The 21,490-nt window shown below is 41.8% G+C and overlaps 1 protein-coding gene across 3 annotated transcripts in view; it reads right to left on the bottom strand.

Annotated features, from left to right (window-relative positions):
* The window catches only part of LOC106860693 (neural-cadherin-like), a 44,193-nt gene that overhangs the window by 14,163 nt on the left and 8,540 nt on the right, over positions 1 to 21,490 (bottom strand). For 2 of the 3 annotated variants that reach the window (XM_088177384.1, XM_088177383.1), the window contains exons 7-21: positions 21,008 to 21,180; positions 20,488 to 20,656; positions 18,689 to 18,859; positions 15,289 to 15,461; positions 15,018 to 15,185; positions 13,846 to 14,095; positions 12,475 to 12,602; positions 11,052 to 11,238; positions 10,799 to 10,942; positions 8,885 to 9,168; positions 6,331 to 7,948; positions 4,361 to 4,454; positions 3,414 to 3,598; positions 2,623 to 2,855; positions 1,334 to 1,611 (exon numbers count right to left, since the gene is read on the bottom strand). In XM_088177384.1, the coding sequence (XP_088033510.1) occupies positions 1,334 to 1,611; positions 2,623 to 2,855; positions 3,414 to 3,598; positions 4,361 to 4,454; positions 6,331 to 7,948; positions 8,885 to 9,168; positions 10,799 to 10,942; positions 11,052 to 11,238; positions 12,475 to 12,602; positions 13,846 to 14,095; positions 15,018 to 15,185; positions 15,289 to 15,461; positions 18,689 to 18,859; positions 20,488 to 20,656; positions 21,008 to 21,180 (4,255 nt within the window). The remainder of the gene's footprint in view (positions 1 to 1,333; positions 1,612 to 2,622; positions 2,856 to 3,413; positions 3,599 to 4,360; positions 4,455 to 6,330; positions 7,949 to 8,884; positions 9,169 to 10,798; positions 10,943 to 11,051; positions 11,239 to 12,474; positions 12,603 to 13,845; positions 14,096 to 15,017; positions 15,186 to 15,288; positions 15,462 to 18,688; positions 18,860 to 20,487; positions 20,657 to 21,007; positions 21,181 to 21,490) is intronic. The other variant, XR_015808033.1, reaches the window with a different exon arrangement.

The following is a 21,490-nucleotide window of genomic DNA, read 5'->3' as shown; positions in this document are numbered from 1 at the left end:
TCAGCTTGTCTGAAGAATTTATAATGCTGACAGGAAAAGCAAAGGAATCATAGAATCACAGAATCACAGAATGCCAGGTTGAAAGGGACTCAAGTATAATTTGGTCCAACTTTTCTTGGCAAAAGAATGATCTAGACGAGATGGTCTAGCATCCTGGTAGTCGAAGCTCAGAAGTGTCCACTGTTGGGTAAACCACCACCTCCCTGGAGAGATTAATGCAGTGGTTGATTATTTCCACTGGGAAAAAAATCTGCTTGCGTCCAATCAGTCTCCACAGGAAGGGTAATATCACCCAGAAAAAGTGGGGTGTGGCAGTCATAGATCTTGGTGTCTTCACTCTTATTGCAAGATACTTGCTAGTTTATTTCTTTTACACTATCAAATGAGAGGCTTGGAGTTCTTTCCTTAATACTCTGTAGAAAAAAAGTAGCTACAGTATGACAGTAACAGAACCTGTACGTGGGAAACAAAAGGAACAACAGAAATGGGCAGAAGGACAGGAAGGGAGATCAGCTGTGCTCCTGTTCCCTAGTTTCTGTTTCCCATAGATTGCTAGTACCTTTGAGAGCAGAGTGATGGGGGTAGGATGCAGGAAAAGATGGCACACAAAACTACTGAAAATGGAGCAGAAGCAAAGAAACCTCAGAGCTGAACAAATGATGGGTGACAGAGCCTACCTGGAGTTTCTGGGCAGCAAAATTTCCCTCTCTGATTATACCTGAGCAGCAACTGAGAACTTTAGCATGACAAGAGCTTCTGCAGCTTCAGTCTGGGTCCTGTCACCCCTACCAAGGGTGCTACAAAGACTGGCCAGTGTTCCTGCTTTCCCATATTGGGATGATTATTTTTAAGCAAATTTGTTGGAGACCACATTCTGGAAGAGGATCAGGCTAATACTGAGCTCGTACAGTCCTATAATTTTCCTCATCTTTATACTGTATTATCTATGAGATCTCATTTTTTGGAGAAACAAGTGAAGCAAGAAGTGGGGGAAAAAGGTTATGAAGTGATGTAAGAGATATAATTAAAACCTTTGACAGCATTAAAATGTTTAAGGCAAGCTGCACAAACTAAGAGCATTTTGCAGGATGGCATTAATGGAACTGGTGCAGCCTGGAATATGCCCAAGGTTTTCCTGGAGACTACGTTGAACATAAAATATATGAACCTGAAAATAGATGTTCTTTTGCAAGACCTGTGTGTGAAGTGTAACAAAACTTAGATCTGCCACAGTGGGAAGACATGCAATGATGATTCCTGAAGCTTCAACTCATCCTCCTTACAGTCTGCACTACATGGATTTTGTTTGCACACCTTATGAAGCTTTACCAACCTGTAGCCCAAAACAGTATCCACACATGTGCCACCATTGAGACAGGGGTTTGTCTGGTATGAGGAGCAGGAAAGATGAGGATTCTCCCGAGCAGCACAGCCACACACAGCACGACTCAGGACTGTCACAGACACCAGTGAAATGCTTCCAGCTGTGGTTATGGTTGGTACATGATTCTGTTCATGCTTACTGATGCATCCACTGCTATGAGTGCAGTCTGCAGTCACACATTCATCAATGCCAGTCTGGGTGATATTTATGTCCAGAATGCTTTCCAGCTGAAGAAGAACAATAACAATTAGTTGCATTCATCTGACTTTTCCACTAAGTTCACCAATGACAGCAAAGAAAAGCCCAAGTCTGATTTATTTTCAAAACTGGTTGCTGTGCCATTTCCTTCCAATGTCTACCTCACCATATACAGCCAAAGGCAGTTCAGTCTGGCATCTGTTAAGGCCAAAGTCTTGGTGTAAGTCAGATACAGAGCAAATAAGCATTTCGAGGGCAAAAATACTGTCAATATTTATTAGAGACTGAGTGGAAAAATTTTTATCACTAATGGTTCTGAGGCATTATTTACACGGCATCTGAACTATATTTTTAATCTGAACTTCTAACTTAAAGATACTGGGAATTGGCACTGGATAGCTAAGAAATCTTTTCTGGCAAGAATGAGTTGGTACAGCTCTCCACCAACATGTTTCCAAGAGGGCAAATAATTCAACTCTTTTCAACGTTTCTGGGATTCTTTTTTGTTGTTGTTGTTTTTGGGTTTGTTTGTTTTGGTTTTTTTTGCTAGGGGGAAAGGAACTTAACAAAATTTTAAACAGTTTTCCGACCCGGTTTTGTACTGGAGAGTGGTGCTTTTACTACTTTGCTTTACTCTTAAGTCTAGAAACTTGAAACGTTTGGAGTTGGTTTGGGAGTTGCAACTAGAGAACTAAAAATTGTAACATTAAGGCATCATGTAGAAAGGCAAAAGCCAAACACATTCTTTATACAGTGTTTCACAGTCCTTTCAATAGGAAAAAACATGTTTAGAGTCTTAAAAGTGTCTTGTGTTTAGGTGACTTCATAAGAATTTAGAGTCTGACTTTCAAAACATCTGTATTTGAAACTTCTAGTATAAGTGCAAAAGGATTGTTTGATTTCAGTGATCAAAACTATCTATTCTTCTCACACATTACTCCCTCAACATTCTAATTGTTCACATTCACTAGGCAATGGGCATTACCTGAATAGACACAATGAGAAGATGCTGTGGCTTCACACACAAGATGGGTACTTACCCAGGCTCTGGAAGCTGCTACATTGCCATTAAGTTTTTCTGCTTTATAGTAAGGTGGACCATAAACTGCAAACCAAACATCAACCCCTTGGATTGGACTTGGGCTATTCAGTACACTGAAAATGTGAACATTTTCCAGTTGAACTGAGAGAATTTCTGAAAGCAGCTTCTTCATCTGGTAGTATTTACTTTGTTTTTCAGGGGACTGGGATATGAACTCCTCTGGTGTGATACCTGTAACAGAAGTTGAAAACTTGACACACAGGTTTCTTGCAACTGTTGCAGCGATAGAAGAGAGGAGCATCGCAGAATAAATCATAAGGTTGTAGAAAATGGACTCAACTGCCAATTCAGGAGTATTTTCATTTTTAGACTCTGACATTTTTGGTGCTTGCTTCTGCTAAATCTATATGTTCTAAAACTTTTTTTGACTTTTATTAATTTCCAATTTTTAAAAATTATTTCTTTAAATCAGAAACATGTTTAAGAAGATTTTACTTTTCCACAGAGGTTGAAAGAATTTGATGAATTTCACTTGTTCTAATGAAGTATTTCTTATGAAATATAAGTTGCTGGGGTTTTGAAAAGTTGGTATAGAAATCAGGACATGCCCTTGCTGTCTTTTTCCTCCGTAGAAATGCAGCATCAGACGACCATGCAAAGATGCATTTTCAAACCCTTACCTAGGAAACTATTAATTCTCATCCCATGTCTAAGAGCTTTCTAAGCAGAATTCTAAGTATCACAGCAGTAACATTAAATACATAGACTGTACTTGAGCATACTGCTTACCTTTTATTCGTACAGAACCAGCATTTTGGAGGGCATCATCTTTGATTTCCTTCACTATAATCTTTACAGTCGAGATAACATCTGGCCAGACTCCATCAATGACTCTAACTCTTATGTTGTATGTTCCCGGTGGGGTTCCTTCTTTAATAGTCAGCAAACCTGAGTTATCATTAAGGATAAAGTACCTGTAATAAGAGTTAAGCCAAGGAACAAGCTATGAGAAGTTCAAAAGCTAAGTACTAATTATCATCACTGATGGTTTTTCTAAACCACTTCCTATTTATCAAAGAAAGCAGATGTGTTCCCTCATGAAGGGATAGAGCAGAACAGAATTTTTTTACATTGTCTCCTGTTGGCTCCTAATGACTCTTCACCAGTGTATCATGAAGGTTTCTTCCTTCTGCTATGCTGTGTTAACTGTACAGGAAGACTAAAGATGCAATAGTCATAACTTTGGAAACAGTGCAAACTCCTAGTGCAGATACATTCACTGAGAGTGACACTTCTGTCAAAACCTCTGAGTGGCACACGTACATCTCAGCCCCAGTCACAATCCAGACACTTCCAAGTCTATCTATCTAGTATAAATAAGGTCTTAAAACCAGTGGTGATGTGGAAACACCAGGAGCTTGGATGGAGGAATTTAGAAGTTAGTAGGTATATTTCCTGTAGTGGCTCACTGATACAGATTGTGGATATGACTGTGAAGAGGAATTTAGAATTCTGGCCCATGAGGCAATGAGCGACACAGACTGGTTCAGCATGCACTGTTATTTACTCACACTCAGAAGGGCTTTTGGAGACCTACACACAGAAGTGGCTAATCAACAAAATGCTTTAGTACTCTTGTTTTCAAAAGAAAAGTCAGTGTAAATATTTGCTATGATTTAGTGCGTGCTCAATTTCCCCATCAAATTTACACAACTCCTATTTTTCTCTCCAAATACCTTGATGTTTTCCCTTCAAATTGGTAGATTTTGTGATCCCAGTCATCAGCATCAGGGGCACTGACCTGGCCCAGTACAGTCGTGGGCAGAATACCTAGAACAACACAGCACACAAGTGGCACAGTCAGACCTCTCACACGTACTGGTCTAAGCACATGTGTTGTAAGCCTAAGACCTCTACAAAAATACTTGTGGAAGTTCTTGAGAGATGTGCACCAGTTTTCAAATGCCACATGGTGCCCTGCTTATCACATATTTGCTGTATGACTACATAGATTTACTTCTACAGGTGACTGCAATGAAAAGCAATGGAAAGGAAAAATGAAAAGCCACCTCTGAGAACTTTCATTATTTTATCTGCATTATCCAACCAACTTACAAAGTGGTTCAGACAGGGACTGGTGTTTGGCAGCATAAACAAACAAAATGCTGACTGGGTTATAAAGGGCAAAAAACAATGGCAATTACAGCAAGATAGAAATTACAGCAAGATAGAGAAGATGTCCAAAATACAGAGGCCAGGCTTGTTTTGAGTAAACGATGAGACTGGGGTGAGATGGAAAGCAGCAGATATTCTCCTGGTTTTGCATCCTCTCAGTAAAACAGACAAATTACTGTTTTCTGGATTTGCAAAACTTAGTTCTGAAGCAAAGGTCCATAGTTATCTGAATTCACAAACCTACTGAGTAAGGAATCAAGGATATACAGAGGATAAATACAGGACTTCACCTTGTGACAAGGAACAGCACAAACCCCGACAACCAAGGAACTGAATGCGAGGAGAGAAAATTGTACATCTATGGCAACTGTGGCGACATTCACTGGATATTTTGCAGGAGACAGTACACAGGATGCCATGGTATTTGATTCCCACAGGACATGAATGTAACATACAATGATTCTGTCTCTTTTTGATCCTTTTGATTCTGTCTCTCCTTTATATTTTAATTAGTAAAAGATCTGAGGTCTTAAATTTTCCCTCCCAGAAATCAACCGATGTACTGATGATTTTAAAGAAACAGCTAAAATGGAATTCAGGCTTAATGAAAATGTTTGGTATTTAAGCGACAGGTGGAGTTTCTCAGCAAATAGAAATAGGCTTGGTTTCCATTTAACAATAACCTAAACTTGAGTAATCATGCAACAGGCAGTACAACGTTTCAGTACAAATAAACGTGAATCTACTCAGCATCTACTCAGAAGTAGTTCCTAGTGTGTCACAACAGACAATCTATTTAATGTGCTATCAAACCACAGGACACAGAGCAGAGTAGAAGATGAAGGAATGCCCTGAGCCAACATGGATGCAAACATCCGAAAATATTTTTGCCTGTGTGGTTTATTTTCCTGATGGGCTTATATGGGGGGCACCAGATCACAAGAATACTGCTGCCTAATTGCCAAAGCAAGAAGGGACAGATAACTTCTCCCACACTGCGTGCAGGTGGCATTCACAGAAAATTCCTCCCTAACAGTATTTTTCACCTGAAGACCTAGATGAATGTTTCAGCAGTTTACATATAAGTTCAGTTTAGGTGTATTCACTAAAATTCAATTCAGTCTGGAGAAGGAAAAAAGTTTAAGGAGGGACAGAAGGTTCTCAGCATTCAGACTCATCATTTCTCAACAACATTATGAACTTTAGTAATTTTTTCCTCCCCTGATATGTTAATGCTGCTGAAAAATTTTATCTGAAACCAAGACACCATTACTCAAGTTTGACAGAAAGGTGCCAAGTAAAGTAGCCAGTTATGCTCCTTCTTCAAGGCTGGCTCACTTTCTTCCACAAATAAGTAGCACAGAGTCCTGTGCCCCACATACCTACTGCTCTCTGTTGGGGTTTAAGCAAACTTCAGTAGTAACTCCACTATCAGCTTATGTGGAACAGGACAGAGTCCTCCTGTAAAACTTAATGCTGCCTCTTTTGGCCTTATGTCACGCTTGGAAGCAAAGATCAGGGAGTGATTTACCATCATAGCTGTAAATGAGACATTCCATGTAGCCAGCAGAATGAGGGTGGTCATTTTGGTCCCCGATGTTCACGGTCAGTGTGTTGGTGGAGCTCATGGGTGGCATCCCGCTGTCTGTGATCAGGATGGGCAGGTAGAAGGCCTTGTGCACCTCCCTGTCAAAGGTACGCAGTGCAGTGAGCATGGCACTTCCATTGTGGAAGTCCTGCAAGCTGAAGCTGGTCAGGCTATCGAGGTCACTGAGAAGGCGAAAGGAGAAAGGTGCTCCATTCACAGCAGTGTCTCGATCCTTGGCATACAGCAGTGTGGAGCTCTCATTCATTTGGACAACCTGTGGAGAAGCTGTGTTTTCCCAGACCACCGGGTTGTAGTGTGCCTCGAACTCTGGCCCATTGTCATTTACATCCTGCAGAGTCACCAAAACAGTGGCACTGCCAGTCAGAGGGGGCTGTCCCATATCAGTGGCAATCACAATTAGTTGGTACTGAGCCACTGTCTCATGATCCAGCAATCCTGCAACCATCAGCCATCCATCACTATCCAAAGAGAACTGGCCACCTGGATCAGACTTATTTAACAGGTGGAAAAAAACCCTCCCATTCAGGCCAGAATCCAAGTCCACAGCAGAAACCTGAATAACTTTGGTACCAACTGGTACATCTTCCCCAAGTGCAGCCACTTCATAGAACTGGGGATAGAAGACAGGAGCATGATCATTCGAGTCCTCCACATAGATCACACAGTGAGTGATGCTGAAAAAATCCATGTCCTCTGCTTTCACAGTCAAATTGAACACCCTCTCATGAGGTTTCTCAAAGTCAATCTGTTTGCGTAGTCGGATAAACCCACAGTTGTTGACTTCATCTGTCTCTATGGAGAACTTGTGGTCATTGTCCCCATCAATGATGCTGAACGTCACCATGGCGTTTTCTCCCTCATCTCTGTCCACAGCAGACACCACCACCACCTCAGAGTTTATACTTGCATTCTCAGAGACGAATGCTGTGTAAATGCTTTGCAGGAAGACTGGAGCATGATCATTTACGTCAGTCACCACAATCGTGGCTGTGCCTGTCCCAGTGAGCCCTCCTCCATCTCTGGCCTCAACCACCACTAGGTACTTGTCTTCCTTCTCACGGTCCAGAGACCCGAGCACTGTAGAGATGGTGCCACTAACTGAATCAATGGAGAACAAGTTCAAATTAATTTCGTTTTTGACGTTCTGAATGATCCTGTATGTCAGCACAGCATTTATGCCAGCCTTGGGGTCATCGAGGTCCACTGCTGTCATTTCCATGATAGGAGTGTCAGCCGGAGAGTCCTCAGGGATGTGGCCTGTGAAACAGCCGTCCGACACACAGAGGAAAAGGGGTGCATTGTCGTTCACGTCCCTCACCTCTATGATGACATCTGCAAAGCCGGTCAGTCCCTCTCCGCCCTCATCCGTCGCAAGAACGAGGAAGCGCCACATCGATCGCTTCTCTCGGTCCAGCCTTTTGTGTGCGCTGATCTCACCTGTGCTCTCATCGATGCTGAACTCGCTGCTGGCTCCCTGTCCGTGCAGGGAATAGTTAATGGCATTTTGATCTGCTGCCTGGTCGGGATCCTTTGCAGAAACCTGGAACAAGCCACAGCAGGCAAGTGTTTATGTTTAAAGAAAAGGGGAAATCACAGGTCTCTTACTGACGGCAGCTACTGCAGTGCAGGCTAAATGAATAGCGTGCATTTTAACAGCCAGCATCTATTGGTTTGAGTCATTCAAGTACTCTTTCAATAAACATCACACACAGCCTAGAGAAACAAAAAGAGGACATTTTGACAGACTAATACATTTTCCTCCCCAGTATATTTTGGAAAGAGAAAAAAACTGTAGGAAGAATCAAGTGAAAATAATAACTGTTCTGCTGAGCAAATATTTCTTGTGAAATTCTTTGGCACTGGAATACAAAGGCAAGCAGAGGCTGATTCTGTCTGAGTGAAGAGACTGCTGTGAAAACAGCCCATATCTCCAAGCTGATATTCAGCCCAGGCCAGAGAGTACTCCCAGCTCCTGATTTGCATCCAGGGATTGTTTGGGAGATTGCTGGTTGGGCCTACCAAGAACTGCTCTAACAACAAAATCATGAAGATGATTCAGCTGAAGTCAAAGAACAATCTCTGGTAATGTTTATTTGGTACCATAAATTTAACTGTTACATGCATGATGTACACATGCCAACTATTCTGTGCTTATACAGTTACTCAAAATGTGCCAAATCTTCTTTGTAAAGGGAAGTTATCACATTTTTCAATACTTTGAATCACATAAATTCAGAATCAGTTTGGAAATGACCCTTAAGATGAAAACCAAGTGTTATTTATGTTGGTCAAGAGAGCAAGTCCAACATGCAAAATTACCAGGCTTACTTTATTCTATTCTTTACAGAAAGTTGCTAGCTAATTCTTAACACCAGGCCTCACTCACCCTAAATAACTATCTTTTTGGATTTGTGTGCATGGATGGGATTGAGCTGAACAAAGCAGGTTTTGCCCTGCTCTGTGGAAACTGCTTTACCTTTAGGACAAGTATGGGCAGATCTGTGAGCTCCTCCAAGACACTGCCCTGGTATTCATTCTGAGTGAAGACTGGTGCTTCATCATTCTTATTGACAACATTGATGATGATAAGAGTGTGGTTTTCCCATTTTCCATCAGAAGCTACAAGCTGCAGCTCATAATGCTGTTCTTGTTCATAATCCAGAGGCTGAGCAATGAAGACAGTTCCAATCTCAGGTTCCACATCAAAAACCCCCTTCACATTTCCTGAAGTGATCTGATACCTTAGTTTGGCATTTGCACCTATAAGAGAAAGAAACAATTGCCCCCTGTTCACTCTATGAATGCTCAATCCAGCTATGCACAATGGACCTGTATCCAAGAGAAACCTTATTTGCCCAGACTGTTGTGGTGTGTGTGTGTATGTGTGTGAGATAAAACATAAGAACATACACAGAACGACCTCTGTATGTAATTTGAAGGTTTTCTGTGTGGTAGATGGGAGGCTAGGTTTGCATTTATATTTACAAATATAATTTACAGACACAGACAAGCACTTGTTGATTGATAATGGAGAAATTGTGTGCCTCCAAATTATTGTGCATTCATTTGCCAATAATAAAGTAACATACAATGAAAATATAAGAAGTTATTTTTACTTAATGTTTCCTAAGCCTTTCATTTCAAATGCTACTATTCCTTTATTTTTTTTAAACCACTGGGTGGTGCTAAAATATAACATAAGTCCTCCATTTCGAGCAAGAATTAATCTTAGAAAATTCCGCCTGCAACAGCAGTTGTTTGATTGCTGCAAAACTTTTAGGAACAACAACAAAACTTTTAGAAACAACAACAAGTTTAGTGCTTCCTGCTTACTTATTTGGAAAGGTAAAAAAACATTGCATTCCACTATAAAAAGTCATTTCCTAAATTAAATAAGTGAACTGCTAGGGGCAAAGAATATTCAGCTTTTTAAGTTGTGAGTCAGCTGTGGATGAGAAGACAAGAGGAGTAGGGATGGCTAGGGAAAAGGCTGGGCTCCACATTAGTGATTGGAAGGACTCGGCTACATTTGCAGCAAGAGTTTGAGCATCACTTGCTAGCAGCTATAGTCAAATTCTCCCAAGTGCAGCAGCTGGTTTCAAATGGCCTCTTTACACCTCCCTTATGGGCACTAAGAGGCACAGGCAATGCAGCACTGCCACAGAAAGGAACAGCCAGCTCTCACCTGCTCCCAGCAGCACATTCCTCTGGTTCTCATCTGGGCTCTGTCACCAGCTGGCCTTCTTTTAATCAATAGATTTGGGCAAGTTGAGCTGGATCAGCTCACAAAAGTAAACAAAATGCAAAGACAAGGACTGACTAGTGGCACAGGCTGTTGGACTGGCTCTGCCCATCTAGTCTCACCAGACTGTAGGGGCAGCTTCACACCATCACAGCTGGTGTCAGTATGAGCCCAAATGGAAGGTCTGACTTTCCCTTTCTTCCTGACTTAATTTCTGGCCATGTCATCCCACATTTTCCACTGTTTGTCAGATTCTTCCACAAGTGTATTTAACCCACAAACACCAAAAAGCACACATTTGATATTCTTACAATAGTGGTAAATAGAACTGAGTCCTAGGGAGATCTGGAAATCACAGGAGTCAGCAAAATGTGCTCCAGAAAGAGTGAGTATAAAGTTACAGCAGTGTTGTGATTCCAGGTGATTCCATTCTGCCCCAAAGACATTGCCAGCTCACTTACCTTTGCACTCCAAGCCTGAGCACCTAATTAAAGAAAATATTCACATGAGCACAGAACTTCTCTCCCCACTTTTACAAATGTTTGAATTGTGGAATTGTCTCCTGAATGCAGACAACTGCTTGTCCATGAAGACACAAACACATGTTAACGCTAAATGGACATTTAAAAACATGCAGGGTCCACTCACCCTCATCTTCATCATTTGCTGTTGCTGTCACAACAGGAGTTCCAACGTCCTTGTCCTCATCTATGCTGACCTCATACACTGACTGAGGAAATGCTGGAGCGTTGTCATTCACATCGCTGACAAAAATCCTCACGTAGGCTGTGTCTAAGAAGGAGAGGCAAGAGGAACACACGGAGCAGAAATGGCAGAGGTGGACATACCTGGCAAGCCTATGAAAGTTAAAAAGCCCAATATAGAATTCCTTCTTACTTACCTGTGTTGGGCTGCCCATGAACACCAGGTCTAGCAGATTCTGATAAGTCCTGAGATTGAACTTCAATCAAGTAAGAGGCTCTTTTCTCTCTGTCAAAAGATGCCTGGGTGGAAATAATTCCTGTCTCAGGTTCAATGGTGAAGAACTGATAATCCTCATTAGCATCTTTCAATATTAAGTAGTGAACCTAAAAAGGAAATAGTTAAAACGTTTAAAACATAAGTTTTTAGTTTCCTAAAAAGGAAATAGTTAAAACATTTTCAATTTTCATTTGTATGTCCAAGTGCTGTGACCTCCCCCTTCCTCAGTAGCCACCTGGTTCTGTATCCAAAGTAGCAACACTCTGAGGAAAGGCAGATCATCTGAACACAATTTTTCTAAGTCGTTTGCTCATTTGGATGTAAAAAGTGCAGAATTCTCAAACGGAAGAACATCTGTACTAGTGATATCAAGGCCCATCAAACCCAATATCTAATCTCCAACAGTGGCCAGTGGGAGCAGTTAAGAAAGATCATGAATAACAGAAAGAGAGATAATGTATGGACTGGCATTTTCCCTGGTGTCTCCTCAGCTTCTAGTAATCCACTGTACTTCTGATCTCAAAAAAAACCAACAACCCAACAATAAAAAACCAAAACCAAAACCAACCCAAACAACCACAACACCAAAAAAACCCTAATAATTTGGATCCTGTTCAACAAGACTGCATAAATGAAAACTTCCACCAATGAAAGATATTCACGTTTTTCTGTTTAATAAAGGTCATTCTCTGAAAAAACACCATTTCCATCCCCACCCCCAAGTCATGCCTAGAGCACCACCACTGTTTTACACACAGGTTACTCTTCAGAAGCTGAAAAATGACAGTTCCAGAAGAGCAGATCTCCACTAGCTAGAGTTTCTTCACAGAAGAGCTAGTAGGATTTTTAGAAATCACTCAGGAAAATGTAAAGAAAATGAGCAATTCCCTTCCTAATTCTGCTTTTTCCTAGGGCTGGGTCATTATTACTATGATGGCCAATGATGGTATTTAATCGACTATATTTAAATGGCTGTGAATAACTGACAATAATCACTAATGGTCAATTTAAAAATGAGCTAAAGAGGCAAGAGTTTGGAAACATGTCCTGCAGCCACATGCACTTGTCTTGAGAGCAGCCCTGAGAATCCTGCAGCAGTGCTTTGTCATAATTGCTGGATCAGGATGAGCTGCCACGCTGCAGGACCCTGAGATCACGAACAGCATCTTCTCTGCCTGCATCCCATGTGATAAAACATCATCCAAAAGATAGACAAGTGTTTGACAAGTGCTGTAAGAAGTGCTGGTGGCTCATTACCCTGCCATCTGCTGACTGCACATTCTCACTAATTACAATACTACCACTTGAGTATTGTGAGGAAAAGAACTGGATTAAGGTCAAACCTCTCCATGCAGGCCAGAATCCAAGTCCATAGCTAAGACCTGAACCACAGATGTGCCAACATCAGCTCCTTCTGGCACAGACACCTCGTAGTTAGAAGACATGAAGAATGGAACATTATCATTGACATCTGAAAAAGGAGGTGATGAGGATCATGGTAAGAAAATATTTGAAGACATTTTTGTTTACTGTGCTTTGGTTTTTCTCCCCTGCAGTTGTATTTTGCTTGGAGGAAGAATGTACATTGTTCATAGTAATAAGCAATCCTGCTCTGGGTTTTCCCATTCTCATGGTAGCAGTCAGGAGACATTTTATAGACATTGGGCAGTTTTTGGGAGACAGTGGCCTAATCCCAGCTGAGGTACTGGCTAATGATTTGACCAGAGATATACTAAGTCCATAAATGCGAGGACCAGGAGGGTTTTCATTCACAGCAAAGTTACTGAAAAAGGATTTTTTCTTGCGACCACAATGAAGTTTCTGCCAAATTCTGGTACCAATAACTGCACTACAGGAAAAACATTTTGGGATAGAGTCCATAACCTACCATGAGGCTCAGACTCTGCTCTACAGCCTGAAGGGGTTTTGCATTGGTGGATTGTGAAAGACAGGACAATGCCGTTATAAAGTGAAGCAGTAAAGTTGGATTCCCTTTCAAATTACTACCCCATTCTCATTTCCAGGGTAGTGGACAAGACAAATATTTTTGCTGGAGACTCCATTTATTCATATTTTCATCTGAATGTTTGCCTAAATAAAGTAACTCCATTAATCCTGCAAAAAGCAGCGATTAATATCAGAGTTATAGTTTTATGTGAATCTACTGGAACAGAGCCTTATGAAAAGATCCTACTATAAGGAGGTTTGGATCAAATTTTTGAAAATTTCACTTGTCATAAGGATCCTTGCAATTTTGTTTCTGTAGCTGTAATCTCAGTATGCAATGGAAAACTCTGAACGTAACAAAACCCCCTAAACAGATATCCAAAATAAACCCAGCCTATATGGGCTATTTCTCTTTCTATAGCACAGACTATTTCCAGTAATACTCATCTCCTTTCAATAGCTCGGGAACAAGTACTAGATTTCTCCTCCTTTTGAAAGAAAATCTTTCTAATTACCTTTACAGAACCAGGCACGAGTGCTGCCTAAACATTCAGACAGCCCATTTTTGCACTATCACATCTCCACATTTGATAGTTGTACTTAGGAATTGTCTCAGGCAGACCTTTATTAATGACTGCAGAACTTTTTACAGTATAGAAATGTACAAAGCATTCTGAGGTGGCTTGGCATTTCACGGATGTTACCTTAATTCGTGGCATTATACTAAAAATAATAAGAATATTGTTTTGAACAGCAGCAAAGCTTACCTGTTATATTCACATAAACAGTGGCAAAGGAAGCTAAAGGAGTCATTGCTACATTTTGTGCCCGGACTGTCAGGGTGAAAAACTTAGTTGTCTCAAAGTCAAGTGGTTCAGCGACTAGAAGAGAAGCAGATCCATCAGCTCTGTTTGGCTTCAGATAGAAACGAACTGGCATGTTAGTCTCTGGAACTTGACCCTCCTCCAGATTATACGTAACCCTGGGATCACCAAGAGGGGATGTGGCTTTGATGGTCTGAAGAAGAAAAGAGCCACCACATACATTCATGAAGCACAGGGCTGCAAGTGTTACGTGTTCAGTTATATGGCAGAAGCATACATACGTGTATGTTCTCCAAGAACACACATGCCTGTATGACTTGGGTAACAGATAAAACAGAAACATTTACAGAGCTGAGTCTTATTTTACAAGATCTAGATTTGATGCAAGTGTTAAATCAACAGGAAATTTATCTGCCTGTAAATGTGCCAAGCCAGAGCTCCAGCATAGCTAAAAGAAATCTCTCCTCTCTTGTCCTTCCAAAGCAAAGCTGGCCCATAAGGAGATCCTTTCTTCAGTGAGTTGTACATTTTACCCAGCAAGTTACAGAAGAAAAAACTCCTAACCCTAAATTTTTTGCAAGTGCTTGAATATTACATACAGGAGGAGGAAAGCAAGAATGATGCAGCAATATACAGAAGGCACCGTCCTTAAAGACTAAGTCTCTATGAGTTAAAAAGGAATTTTTTTGAGTTAGAAGAGTCTGAAGCAAACTATGTCACTGCATGCTCTCGTGCTGAACTGAGAAAAGCTTTAGGAAAGACACAAGCAGGTAGCACAGCCCACTGAGGATGGAGGAGTGAGGAGCTGGCTCTTGGTGGGAACATTGAAGAATTTCCTTCTCTGGCAGCACACAAGCCTTGCTCCTGTACAAGCACACCTTGAGGGCCATTTGTGCAAGAATTCACTGGGAAAACTGCTGCCAGCTGAAATGGCAGCCTATTCTGTGGCAGGTGCACCTGACAAATTTAATGAGTACACAGTAGTAAAGGCTCCTAAGGGACAGTGCAACGCAGTGAGGCTGCAGAGCGGGCATCCACGTACTCCTGACTTGGAGCACAAGAGAGGAAGGAAGTGGAAATTAAGAGGGAGGTAAGAAATCATGCTTTGAACATACCACAATCTTGGTGTCACGAATGGTGTTTTCGGGGATGGTTACCCAGTATGTGCTCTGCTCCCAGCGGGGTGGCTGGCTCAGTGCACTGGTGACAGTCACCGTCAGCTCCACCGTGCTGCTCCTGTTCCCTCCATCTGTCGCTACAATGTAGCGGCTAATGCGCATTGCCTGCCAAACAAACACAGAGGACGCTTGAAAACCATTTTGTACAAACCAAGGGATTGCAGTTAACCCTCTGCAATGGATTTGAGGGTTTGGAGTCTCACATTACCTGGGGTAGTGGGCAATTCACATACACCCAGCCTGTGCTGGGGTTGATCTGGAAGTATTCCAGCTGATGCTCTAACACTGAGTATGTGACAGCAGCATTCACACCCTGGTCACTGTCGTGAGCTGCAACTCGGAGGAAACTCATCCCCACTGGAGTGTCTTCACTAAGGAAGTCTGTGAAAAGACAGAAGTATTGTCAGCAGGTCTGCTCTGGTTTATCAGGCTGTATTTGTAAAGAAATACCCCTGTAAAATATCATTGTTGCCTTCATGAGAGATTAAAGATTTCTGCAGTGAGGCAGGTTATAAAGTGTTGTCACCAACAGTGTCTGTAGTCCTCTTTTAGCTTCCCCTTCCCTCTCCCGTGCCATGCTGAGTTGTTAAGTGAGCTGCAGGTGATGCAGATTTACTGACACTGCTGCTGCCAGCACTTGTGCCCATCCACTGGCAAGCCCCACAGTGGCTCCATGCCCCCTGCTTCAGGTCACAGCCCAGCCTGCTGGGCTCAGCTGATGATAAAAACAGGCTGGCACCAAAGGGAATTCTGTGTGAATTGAATTAATCTTGACTATGAGTGGTGCTGGCAGCGCTGCCAGTGGGAGGCACTAGGTAATTGCAAAGCATAAAGACTCAGGTCACAGCAAAGATGTCTCCAACCCCACCAGTGCTTTGGAGAAGCTGCTCAGGACAAGCTCATTTTATGCCCTTTCCTTAGGTTTCACTCCCTGTTCCCAGAAATCCACCTGTCTTTCTCCCCATAGTTCTAGAGACACCAATCCTTCTTTGAACCTGCTCAGATAATTGTCATCTAAAAATCTGATAGCAAAGTCACACATTTGAAGAGCCCACTGCACAGAAGAGTAATTAATTTTGTCTTCCTAAAACCTGATTTCTAGAAGAGACACCAACCAAATGATGGGAAATCATAAGCAGACATTTCCTGCTTCCCTCCACTTCTGTGAGGCACAGTTTTATATGAAGCTATCACGTCCCTGCCAGCTGTCTTTCTTTCACAGTAGTCTTTACATTACATTGATTTTTGGTCCAGTTCTTCCCTCTGTCCTCAGCCATCCAGTCCCATTTCCTCCTAGCTATGTGTACTTGCCTGATTATATTTTTGAGCTGTTTCCTTATACTAAGACTCCATCAGCTCAGTGTATTAAAACTGACAGTGGGAAGGCTGTTGCAGTTGGGTTTAGGCAACTCAGTCAGACTGTTAATTCATGTCTTGTTCAGAAATTTTGATACCTTTGATCTCCCTTACATGTGTCTCCTTTAGCATTTTTGAGGTGGGATAATCAGAACTGCATGCTACTTATGGAGTGGTCATATTTTGTGTTTTGGTCTTCTTAAACGTCTACAGTCTGTAGTAGTGGAGCAGTACAAGTTTAAACAACAGCAACCACTTGCTCCATGAACAATAATTTGAGATTTAATTGGCTTCACTCATCCCTGTGTCATTTAATTGTCTCTGGCATGTCAGTAACAGACAAAGCTAATCTCACAAGAGATTTACCAGCACTAAGATAGATTAATGAAAATTGAATTAACTGCCAAAAAAACACTGTAAAATACTCTTTTTTTGTGTTTATGCTTTTATGTGTGTGTGTTTATGCTGTCTTTAGCATTCAAAATCTGTTAAATTGCATTGTAAGAAAATAGACAAAGTTACTTGGAAGGGTGGTACTCTCATTTCATGTGCTTTGCTTGCTGCTGATACAACTTTAACATTTACTGTGCCATCCCTACTACAGTTAAGCATTTCTTTAATGTCTGTTTTGCAGACAGATGATAAGATGCATGGCTAAATCAGGAATTTGACCAACATCCTAGTTCTGAGAGTAAAGAACCAGCAGTTTCCAGGACGAATAGAAACCTATGACTAATGGCATTTGATCTTGTTAGGAAAGAAGCTATTTTTAATTCTGTGACGTTCAAGCATTGATTACTTATGTAGAGATGCTGGGAAAGTGCTGGGCATAACGTGCCCTCATTATCTGCAGTTTTGTCATCTCAAAAAGCTGCCTTTGCTTCAGAACCTTTGCTGGTACTCTGTTCACGAAAAAGAAAAAATATCTGCCTGTTCCTCAGAAGTGCTGAAGCCACCATAATTATAAATGCAACCTCTCAACTTCACAGCTTTTGAAAAAGAAAAATCATGGGCAGTTTCACCTGAAGGACATGTATCATGGTATAGAATAGAAAGGTTAATCTTTGCACAAACACTACCTTTACCTCAGCTGCCTGCTGTGCTCAAAAATATTTCTCTCCAGAAAGATCATTGCTATTCAACTTCTCAGTGTTGCTTTGGCCAGACTTGCAGAAGACGCTGGTAAGAATGTAGAAATGACCATTCCAAATCTACACATTTTAATGTATGTGGTGCTTAGAATTAGTCAATACAAGGTTCTTTAAAAGGTGCAACACAATTTTCCTTCTGTCCTTGTACATAACTCTGAAGTGTGGATGTATATTTAGCTCATTTCCCAGCATGTTAAAGTCCTAAAATATAAACACCCAATTTATCCTTCTGAAATGCTGGCATCTGTGATGTTAAAGACAATTTTCTTATAAGCCATCTTCATTTTAATAAGGCATTGGTCACTGCTTTGCCCTCCATGACCTTTCCACACAAGTGGCAAAAAATTTCCAAAATGAAGTTGTTGGCAGATATATCAGCAACACTTTTTTTTTTCACTTTCAAGCAATTTTTCAAGGAAGGACCTGTTCTAATCCAACAACTAGAGATAATGCTCATGACTTGGGGATGACATTAAATGTAGAGAGTCCAAGGGTAATGAAATGCAGGATTCTACTGGAGAAGCCTCAAGTCAAATTAAACAAAAGACTGATGTAAAGCATGTCATGTGGGGATGAAAAAGGGAATGGCACCGGGGCAAATGGGAAAATCTAGCTCAGCAGGACAGATACAACAGGCACTGGCTCCCAGCCAAAGGCAGCCTAGAAACCAAGGATTTTGTGCTGCTTGACATAACATAAATGCCACTTCAGTCTATTCAAACAGAGGTGATGTGCTACAGAGACACAGATGACAATTGTATTCTAGTCAGGGTTGATGATTTTCCAGCTAGGATGTCATGTTTTGTTTTGGGACATCAAATAAAAATTCAGTGTGGAAAAGAGCTGAGCAGAGAAAAGCTGCAAAGAGAAGGGATCAGATCTGCCTCATCTGTAGGAGTGAATTATGTCAATGTTTTAAGATAACTGGAATGACTAAAGAGGACTGGTTAATTCTGCACATTTCCACTGATGATGGGTTAAACAGTAACTGGCTTAGTGGGCAACAAAGGAAGACTGGTCACCTAACCAGCTGACTGCTGTTACGAGGAATAACCTTCTGACAAGATTCATGTGGCAGTAGTGGGACAAGGTAGCACTCACACTGATAGCGACTGTTCTCGAACTTGGGGTCGTTGTCGTTGACGTCCGCGATGAGGACGGTGACCTGGCACACACCGATCAGCGGCTCCTGCGCCTGGTCCGTGGCAGTGACACACAGAGTGTACTCCCGCTGCTCCTCCCGGTCAAAACTCTGCGTGGTGGTGATGGCTCCTGCAAACACAGACACCTCCTGTGCTGCCTGCCTGTCACCTCCTGTCGCAGCCTCAGGACTGAATTTGCAGAGAGGAATCTGCACATCTCCTGTGCAAAAGGAAGCTCTGACGGCACCCAGTACAACCCTGGAGCTTGATCCTCACTGACCCTGCAAGGCATGTCTTGGACCAGACCATCTCCAGTTCTCCTGTCTCTCCTCACATGTCACATGTCACCTTTCTCCTGCTGCCCTGGTAAGAAGCTCAGTCTGAATATCTTGTTATCTCATGGCTCAGGAGCACAGGAATTTCTCCTTTTCACAGAAGGGCCTCCTAAGGTTTACTCCAGTGGTCGTCCAAGTAACTGAACCAGCTCATTATTACTTCGAGGAAGAGTCACACCACAGAGAACACAAATGATGTGACCAAAGCGACCTCTGCTACAGGAGTTGGAGGCTGCCTCATTGAACAGATTAAAATTGGGTAAAATCATATAGTGGATAAATCAAACAATTTTCTCTAAATCTTCAAGTTTTCCTCCCTACTAATCAAGTCTCTCCCTACCTCAGCTATTTTCTTCTGGTTAGCAGATTTCAAACTGGCCTTTTTGAGGCTACTTCTAGACCTATTGCTCTGCTACGCTCAGCTCTTCAGCTCTGTTGTAGTCGCTTCCAGTCTCCTACACAGTCCTGGACATAACAATATCCCATTTTCCTATTTTGACTATAGAAACATCAACAAGTATAGAACATCTTCATTTGAAATAAATCACATATTAAGACATCATTGCCCTGTTCTGGTATGAGGGTTTTGCCTGCAGTGCACTGGATCTCCTATTTGTGCATGAGATGAGAAATAAATTGTGGCCACATTATAGGGAAGAATAAACTTAACCTGTAAAAATCACACTTTCTGCTCTGCACTTTTATAGCTACCCATGATCCAAATAGGAAGGTAAGTGATACAGAACACATTTCTATCTTCTTATTGAACTGTGGCTTGTTTCCCTATTTAATTTGTATTTGGGGCCCCCAATATAAGAAGGATGTGGATCTGTTGGAATGAATCCAGAGGAGAGACATAAAGATGATCAGAGGGTTGGAATATCTCTCCTGTGAAGACAAACTGAATTGGAATTTTTCAGCCTGGAGAAGAGAAGGTTCCAGGAAGAACTTACATCACCTTCCAGTACCTAAAGGTGGCCTACACAAGAGCTGGAGAGGGTCTGTGGGCATGTAGTGATAGGACAAGGGGTAATGGCTTTAAACTGAGGAAGAACAGGTTTAGATGAGGAAGAAATTCTTTACTGTGAGGGTGGTGAGACACTGCCCAACACAGGTTGCCCAGAGAAGCAGTGGAAGCCCCATCCCTAGAAGTGTTCAAGGCCAGGTTGGATTTGAATCACTACAACCTTAATCCAATCTAATCTAATCTAATCTAATCTAATCTAATCTAATCTAATCTAATCTAAAGTGCATGGCTATTTACATACCCTGAGCATTTTCCAGAGTTTACCCTATAAACTGCCACAGCTAACCCTGCAGTTACATTGTTAAGCAGGACCCACATGGACATACTGTTAGAGCAGCATTTTCATTACAACACAATGCCATTTTCACTTTTTCTCAGTAACCTGAAGCTACTGACCTGTGTCTGGGTCAATGCTGAAGCCTAGGGAAGCTCCGTCTCGGTGCATGAGCCCATACTTCACCTCTCCATTGATGCCGAGGTCTGCATCATAGGCTTCTACCTGTAGCACATGCGTGCCTGGAGGCTGATTCTCCAGAACCCAGGTGCTGCCACTGTAGTAAGCGCACTAAAAATACACCCAAACATCCGACCCTAAATATTACACAGAGGCACATGAATTTGCTGCACAGTGTCAATATTTTTTTTTCCAGCAGGTGTGAGAAAAACTTGGAAGAAAGTCACTGCTATTACTTATACACACAAAGAAATCAATCTTTAAGGGAGGGGGAAGGAAAAAGGAGAATGAAGACTTTACACTTCCTCTATGAAGAAAGCTGACTGCTGTTCACTTACAAGTTCATTCTGCTCTGCACACACAGATCCTTCAGCCCACCAGCAATCACCAGTAGCTATGGAGACTCTATTACTCCAGTCATAGCTTAGATGGGAGAAGAGTATCTGCAGAAAGGCATCTTACCTCTCTAAAGACAGGCTTGTTGTTATTTATGTCGTTAACTCCTACAATAACCTCAGCAAAACTGCTGAGAGGAGTGGGTCCCCCCGAGGCATTGTCATCTATGGCAGTGACATTCAGGGTGTACTGTGGGCCTTTCAGACTGGGTGCTGGGTTTCTGCGGAGTTTAATGATACCTGAATTTGGAAACATAAAGTGTCATCTTAATTTACTGCGTAAATACACAAAATCAAGTGAGCATGACATTTCTCTGTCACTGTATTGCTGGCTCAGTTTGTATTTTGGTTGCAAAGCACAAGAACCTGTCATCTTAGTCTGCACAGCCTTGGACCAGGGTCCCAAGTTTTGGCTGATAGTTGAAGAACAACCATCATATCAAAGATCTAATCCTCACCAATATAAAACACCCCCATTTGTGGATTATATAAATTTGGTGTTTTCTTGTGGTTTTTGACATACAGATGGAGCAAAGTCAATACAGAATAG

The sequence above is a fragment of the Sturnus vulgaris genome, chromosome 1 (assembly GCF_052056855.1).
Source record: "Sturnus vulgaris isolate bStuVul1 chromosome 1, bStuVul1.hap1, whole genome shotgun sequence".
In the NCBI taxonomy this organism is placed as follows: Eukaryota; Metazoa; Chordata; class Aves; order Passeriformes; family Sturnidae; genus Sturnus; species Sturnus vulgaris.
Note: the sequence above shows the minus strand (reverse complement) of the source record. Positions and strands in the feature narration are given on the sequence as shown.